Source organism: Olea europaea, chromosome 13, assembly GCF_002742605.1.
Source record: "Olea europaea var. sylvestris chromosome 13, O_europaea_v1, whole genome shotgun sequence".
NCBI classification, from domain to species: Eukaryota; Viridiplantae; Streptophyta; class Magnoliopsida; order Lamiales; family Oleaceae; genus Olea; species Olea europaea.
This window is the reverse complement of record NC_036249.1, coordinates 8,063,885-8,072,243: the sequence shown is the minus strand read 5'-3', so window position 1 is coordinate 8,072,243 and position 8,359 is coordinate 8,063,885. Positions and strand designations below refer to the sequence as shown.

Sequence of the window (8,359 nt, the reverse complement as noted above, 5' to 3'; positions counted from 1 at the left end):
TTTAATAAAATTTTTTGTCAACTTTTCGATTAACTAGTCAAAATTGAACATACAATGCACGTTATTTTAAAATACTTTATAGGTGCTGTAAAATAATATTTAATATCGCTGTCGAAGTAGCTCTTGAAACAGCCCACCTCGGATACTAAAGAAAGGAGTGGCGTCACAGGCAACTTCACTCCGTGCATCCTTTGGACTCGACAAAGCAAAATGCTTTGTGAAAGGCCAGACGGGTTGTATTGGGGTGTAGACAATGATAGGGAATTCTAAATCTGCAGCAGGTAATAAAAATTCTTGGTCGATTTGAGGAGCTGCTTGATTGAACGAACATTGTAAGAACCTTTCTAACTAACACCCCTGTCATAATGCCACCCACGTCTTACTCAACAAGCCCCTTTTCTTTTTTAGGTTGGGTGCTTGTTTCCACTCATTGAAGATTCTATCTTGTTGGGAAGATTAGTTGAGTCTCAAAACAACTAAATAAAATAAAATTTGGAATAGAAATTTAAGAAAAAAATTGTACTCTCAAAATTCAATTTTTATAATTTAATTTTTTTGATAATTAATAATAAAAAATTCATTCATGATAAATATTTTGTAGTATTTATTACATATTGAAACACTAAAAGTAATGTATTATCGAAATAATTAAATTGTAGTAGGTTAAAATCATCCACAAAATTATTCTCACTTGATGTGTTAAGTTATGGTTAACCTTAGACAGTCTTATGAAATATGGCCAGAATTTCTGTTTCTAGAAGATTTTTTAATTTTTATTTTTTGATATCCAAAGGAAAGGTTTTTGTGGTTATTAAGAACACTTAATTTAAATCATTTCCCAAGTGGTGGAAAATGTGACATTTGTATGGGATGTTAGGGGTTCGGTCACTCCACACGCAATCATTAAAAAGTCTTTAATTAGAGCATTGGGCTTCCTTGACTAAAATAATTTTTTTATTTATTTATTTTCAAAATTATTTAATGGGTCAAACTAGCAAGTATTTTGTGACCCTTTTTTAAAAATCGACTACTCACAAAGTCATTAAAATTCTACATAATTCTTTGATCATGGAGGAGACAACTACTTCCAGTTTGTCTATATAAACTCATGTCTTAGGAAAAATACACATCAAAGAAAATAGATTGGGGCATTGGGGCCTTGAGCTTTCTTGAATAAAATAATTTTTTTATTTATTTATTTTCAAAATTATTTAATGAGTCAAACTAGCCAGTATTTTGTGACCGTTTTTTAACAATCCACTACTCACAAAGTCATTGAAATTCTGCATAATTCTCTGATCATGGAGGAGACAGTTACTTCCAGTTTGCTTATATAAAAACATGTTTTAGTTTAGGAAAAATGCACATCAAAGAAAACAGAAAATCATTTGAAACGAAAATCTTATTTCTCATATTCTGAATTTTTTATACTCGATTTTCTACATATATTCCAGAGTTCTAAAAAATCTTTCGTGATTGCTGTACAAGTGGTTTATAATCGTTGTATCCTGTGAGTGATTGTTCACGGAGGTATCAGCAGTTATCGATGAGCAATTTCACTTTAGGACTCGTGCTATCATAAGACTTGATCGGAGAATAAGTTTTATTTCTGCATTTTACTGTTCTGCACGTTACTGCAACTGATTATTTTTCCAACAATTTAAAGTGAAATTCATTTATAATTAGTTGTCATTACTGCTGTAGATATATCTATTCTTAAGTATTCTGAAAAACTGAATTGTTTGATGAAAAAAATTTTAAGAGATGACAAATGAAACTGCGATTTTATTTGACAACTCTTAAAGTCGTTGATACTATTGAATCTGATAAACCCGTTTTTGCAATTGCTGATAAGCCTACTGATAAGGAAATAAATGATTTAGCTAATTAGGAACATAAGTACTATATGTGTAGGAATTGTATTCTGAATTGTTTGACGTTAGATTTATATAATGTTTATTGGTCGTGTAAATCTGGAAAAGAATTATGGAATTCCTTAGAAAATAAATATGCTACAGAAAATACTGGAACCAAGAAATTTGTTGTGAGAAAGTTTCTAGATCTTAAAATGGGTGACATTAGAACTGTGGCCAATCAAGTTGAAGAATTACAGATTATAATTCACGAAATTATTGCAGAAGGATATAAAATCTATGAGAGTTTTTAAGTGTCTGTTATAATTAAAAAATTGCCACCTTCTTGAAAAGAGTATAAAAACGGTTTGAAGTTTAAGAGAAAATAAATGTCCTTAGAGGATCTGATTATCAGGATTAGAATTAAGGAGGACGAGAGAATGGCAGAACGTAGGGAAAGGCCAAATTTTGATACCAAAGCTAATCTTATTGAAGGAAATTCTAGCAGTAAGAGACCATTTGGAAATTTTATCAGGGGTCAAAATTTTAAAGACAAAAACAAGAGAAAGCAATTTGTAGGAAAGAACAATCGGTCTAAACTCCAATTTAAAAATAAAATTTTTAGTGACTGTTTTGTTTGTAATAAACCAGATCACTTTACAAAGGTTGCAGAAACAGGAAAAAAAAAAGCTATCAAGAATCAAGCACATGTGGTAGAGGATGAGAATTTTTCTGTTGTGGTAACAGGAGTGAATCTAGTGAGCAACATGACAGACTGGTGAGTAGATTCTGGAGCTACCAAACACATTTGTTGCACGAGAGGTGCATTTTCTTTATTCACTCCTTTTAATGATAGAAAATGTCTATTCATGGAGAATGCTTCCTCCTCTAAAATCGAGGGGAAAAGAACTGTGACACTTAGATTTATTTTCGAAAATATCCTTAATTTGGAGGATGTCCTTTATGTACCTGATATTGGAAAAAAATCTAGTATTTGGATCTATCTTAGTCAAAAAGGAATTTAAGAATGTATTTGAGAGTAGTCAAGTTGTGTTGTCTAAGGGTGTTTCCTTTGTTAGGAAATGGTATATGGATGAGAGTCTGTTTAAATTCAATTTTTTGTGATTAATAATAAAGCATCTAATTATTTTGTTTACTTGTTGGATTCTTATGATTTGTGGTATGCTAGACTTGGACACGTTAATAAAATTTCCATTAAAAAATTAATGAATTTGTGAAACATTCCCAAAATCGATCATTTTTCAAATTCAAAATGTGAAACATGTGTTGAATCTAAATATGCTAGAAAACTATTTCCTCATTTTGATAGAACTACTTCGACTTTAAGTTTGATACTTTCCTATTTATGTGATTTAAAATGATACGTTACTCATGGTGGAAATAAATATTTCCTAACTTTCATTGATAATTATTCTCGATATTGTTATATTTATCTACTTAAGAGCAAGGATGGAAGTTATTCAAAATTTATTTCATATAAAACTGAAATAGAAAATCAGCTAGACAAAACTATTAAAGTTTTAAGATCTGATAAAGGAGGAAAATATACTGGATATTTTGATAAATCCTGTGTTGAGAATGACATTATTCATGAGACCACTCCACCTTATTCTCCCCAATCTAATGATGTAGTTGAAAGGAAAAATAGGACTCTTAAGAATATGGTCATATCAATGCTAAATTCTTCTAGATTACCTTTTAACATGTGGGGGGGAAGCCATTCTTATTGCATGTTATATTTTTAACATAATTCCTAGTAAGAAAAATAATAAGTCCCCATACAAAATGTGGAAGGGTAGAACACCTACATATAAATATCTTAAAATGTGAGGGTGTTTAGTTAAAGCTTCTTTTCGAGCATCTAAGAGAACTAAACTTAGTTCGAAAACTGTCGATTGTGTTTTTACAGGCTATGCTTTTCACAGTAATGCTACAGATTTTTAGTCATTAACTCTAAAAATAATTTGATTGAAAAGAACACAATTTTGGAAACAATACATGCTGGATTTTTTGAAAATAGATTTCCGTTTAAAGAAAAGTCTGAAGAACCAAGTAATTCTTTTAGTATTCCTCATAGTGTTAGAGAGGAGCCGACTGAAATAGAAGAAGCTGAAATTAGGAGAAGCAAAAGACCTAAAACCACTATTTTTTTTTGGTCCTGACTTTCTAACCTACTTAGTAGAGGATGATCCTAGTACTTTTGATGAAGCCATGTTTCCACCAGATTTTATATTTTGGAAGGAAGCTGTATATAGTAAATATGATTTAATTATATCTAATAATACTTGGGAGTTAGTGGACTTACATCAAGGATGTAAGACAATTGAGTGTTGATGGTTGTTTAAGAAAAAAACTTAAACCTAATGATTCGATTGATAAGTTTAAAGCAAGACTTGTAATCAAAGGCTATAAACAAAAGGAAGGAGCTGACTTCTTTGATACTTATTCACCCATTACCAGGATTACCTCTATTAGGATGTTAATTGCAATTGCTTCACTGTATGATCTTATTATACATCAAATAGATATCAAAAATGCATTTTTGAATGGAGACTTAGAAGAGGAGATTTATATAGACCAGTCTGAGGGATTTGTTGTAGAAGCTCTTGAGGATAAAGTACGTAGACTTAAAAAATCCCTTTTATGGCCTTAAATAAGCTCCTAAGCAATGACACGAAAAATTTGATATCGTTTTGACATCAAGTGGTTATGTAATTAATGAAGCAAATAAATGCATATATAGAAAATTTGAAAATAATTGTGGTGTGATAATTTGCTTATATGTTGATGATATGATGATTATGGGAACTAGTTTAGATGTCGTTAATAAAATTAAACAGTTTTTGAACAAGTATTGGGTGTTGCTGATGTTATTCTAGGAATCAAAATAGTAAAACATTTTGAAGGAATTATTTTGACTCAATAACATTATGTAGAAAATGTGCTTAAGAAGTTTAACCAATACAACTCTATTCCTGCTAAAGTACCTTATGATGCAAGCCGTCGTTTGAGAAAATATTTTGGTCCTAGTGTTTCCACTTTAGAATATGCTATAGTAATCGGTAGTCTCATGTATCTCATGAACTGTACAAGACCTTATATAGTGTATGTTATCGGTAGACTTAGACTTAGCAAGTATACTAGTAATCCTAACAATGAACATTGGGATGCTCTCATTCGAGTCTTGAAGTATTTGAGATACACTCTAGACTAGGGAATACATTATACCAAATTCACTGTTGTACTTGAGGGTTATTGTGATGCTAATTGGATTTTCGATACCAATGAAAGTAAATCTACAAGTTGATATGTATTTACATTAGCAGGCGGTGCTGTATCTTGGAAATCCACTAAGCAAACCTGCATTGCTAAATCTACTATGAAATTTGAGTTCATAGCTTTAGATAAGGCAGGTGAAGAGGCTGAATGGTTAAGGAATTTTCTTATGGATGTTCCTATGTGGTCTAAACCATTTCCAACTATTTCTGTCCATTGTGACATTCAAGCAGCTAGTTCAAGAGCCCAAAATTTGTCCTACAATGGAAAGTTTAGACATGTTCGTAAGAGGCACAATACTGTGTGTCAGCTGCTTAAGGATGAAGTTATAGCTATTGACTATGTGAAGTCAGGTGATAATATCGTTGACCGCTAGTTCAAAAAACATCGAGAGGGATGGGGCAAAAGCCTATTACATGTTAGATCATATATAACGGAAACCCAACCTTGCGATTGAAGATCCTATGGTCAAGGTTCAATGGGACAACAAAGTTATTGAAATTCTCTGTGGGGGTACTACATTGAATTTATTTCAAACCCATTCCTATGATGCGTAGTACCAACTGTATTGATTAGAAGATGAGCTAATGCTCTTAATACTTACTATAGTTGATATTCAGTAGGATGTTTAGTTACAGTGCACCCTTGATAGAAGCACCTTTTTAATTATGGAAGTGGGCCGCTTCCTATGAGAATTGAAGCTAATTCTTTAGAGCACTCAAAGAAATTGGAAAAGTTCACGGCCGAAATTAACACAACCACGAGAACTCATGATTGTTTTAGAAGTCATGTGTGTGTTCTATTGTCTCGATTTCCAACTATAATTGTAGAGTTTAAGATATAGTTCACTGTACAGTTAGCAAGTTCGAAAGAATATACAAAGTCAAGGTTCAAGTCAATAGACACCTAAGCCTGCATGATTTCTACCGTACTCCAGAGTAATACTTTCATATATCTTATTTCTTTCACGTGGGGGATTGTTATATATTTATACTATAAATGTAAAATGGAAAGAAATAATCAGTTTAAATGAAGTGCCCAAGTGGTGGGAAATGTGACATTTGTGTGGGACGTCGGGGGTTTAGGTCACTCCCCACGCAATTATTAAAAAGACTTTGATTGAGGTTTTGGGCTTCCTTGACTAAAATAAAATTTATTTATTTATTTATTTTCGAAATTATTTAATTGGTCAAACTAGCCAGTATTTTATGACCATTTTTTAACAACCCGCTACTCACAAAGTCATTAAAATTCTGCATAATTCTCTAATCATGGAGGAGACAGTTACTTCCAGTTTGCCTATATAAACTCATGTCTTGGTTTGGAAAAAATACATATAAAATAAAACAGAAAATCATCTTAAACGAAAATCATATTTCTCATATTCTGAATTTTTTACACTCGATTTTTTACATATATTTTGGAGTACATTTGAGAGTTCTAAAAAATCATTCGTGATTACTGCACAAATGGTTTATGATCGTTATATTTCGGGAGTGATTATCCACGGAGGTATCAGCAATTATCGACGAACAATTTCACTTTAGGATATCGTGCTGTCACGAGACTCCATCGGACGATAAGTCTTATTTCTGTATTTTATTGTTCTGCACGATACTGCAACTAATTATTTTTTCAAAAAAAATTTCTTTTATAATTAGCAACACATTAATATAGAAGAAGTGGGGCGTCTAGTTAAATCAAAACAGACCCCCCAACATTAAATTTGAGTGTGTGTTTGACCAACACAAATAGAAGAAAAGCCTCCACTTCATATTACACTTGCTTTATATGAAAAAGAGAATAGCATTTAGAGTTTGATTTTTAACATTTCATCCCCTTTTTAAAGTAGTGGCTAATGGGCTTAAATACGTACTGATTTGTCACAACTTTTGGTCACGTGGTATGGGGCCAATGGCAGGTTGTTGAAAGTTATGTTACAGTCGACTTAATTAGGCGTCGAATTACTTTTAAGCAACTTTTCTTTTCTTTTCTTTCTTTCTTTCTTTCTTTTTTTTTTAATTTAATATATTTGACTTCAATACAATTTTGAGTGCATTTGTTCTTAAAAAGTAAAAAGTTATCAGTCCTGTTTAAACCATATTCTTTAAAAACTCATTTTTCAATTATAGATTTACTCAATAAAAGAATTTTACACGTAAATCTTAAAAATTTTCTTACTTTTTAACTATACATTTTCCAAAAAATTACTACTACAACATACATTCCTCCAATAAATGGAGCTGAAACAAACCCTTAGATCCGAAAGCGCGCAAGTTACTTGAAAAAAATGAAAAATATAAAATTAATTACTTCAATATAAGTAAATACTTATTTACTTGTTAGGCTTAGCTAGACATGCTTAAGGAGGGACCAGAATAGACTTTTCCAAGTAGATGGACGATCGATGTTTAAAGTCAAATGAGAGTGAATAAATGAAGATTTCCTTGGTGGTTGCACACAGTGTGGTACAACTCTGTCTGCCCATTGTTTTTGATGAATTTTGTACACTCAAAAACCACCATTATCATCATGCATTGCTTCACTGTCTTTGTCCGCCAAATTTGATTCACAGAATCAAATCACTAGATTTTTGTGTTTTGGTAATTAGCTTATCTATTAATCTGTTTATATATGGATTATAAATTATTTATGGTGTGAAAATTCGATTAGAGATCGTGGACAGTATAGTAGACAAGTAATAAAAGTGGACGTTAATTCGAGTATCGATCCCATGAAAACTAAGTATTTAATCTAGTTTTCAATTAACCTAACTTTAATTGAAGATTGATTCGTATAGTAGACAAGTAATAGAAGTGGACGTGAATTCGAGCATCGATCCCACGAAAACTAAGTGTTTAATCTAGTTTTCAATTAATCTAACTTTAATCGAAGATTGATTCGTATAAAAATCTAAACCTACTAAACTAAACTAATGAATAACCTAACTAAGTGGTTGGAAAGTGTTTATGAATACTCTATTCTAATGAACAAAGTATTGAGACCTCGAATTCCCTTGCATTCATCCATTATAATATCGCTCGCATAGTATTTGACTGCCATTAATTTATTTTATGGTTTGTTTCAGGATCATTTTTAACTGCACATTCACATAATAAAATATTATATAAATATACCAAAAAAATATTCATACTTTTTAACCACACATTCTTCTAAAAATTAATGTTCAAAACTCTTTTTTCTTACAA

The 8,359-nt window shown here is 31.4% G+C and overlaps 1 protein-coding gene across 1 annotated transcript in view; it reads left to right on the top strand.

Annotated features, from left to right (window-relative positions):
• Positions 1-6,619: 6,619 nt before the first annotated feature.
• Positions 6,620-8,359, top strand: part of LOC111408397 (zinc finger MYM-type protein 1-like) — a 7,234-nt gene continuing 5,494 nt past the window's right edge. The window contains exon 1 of the mRNA XM_023038163.1: positions 6,620-6,662. Coding sequence (XP_022893931.1) covers positions 6,620-6,662 — 43 coding nt within the window. The remainder of the gene's footprint in view (positions 6,663-8,359) is intronic.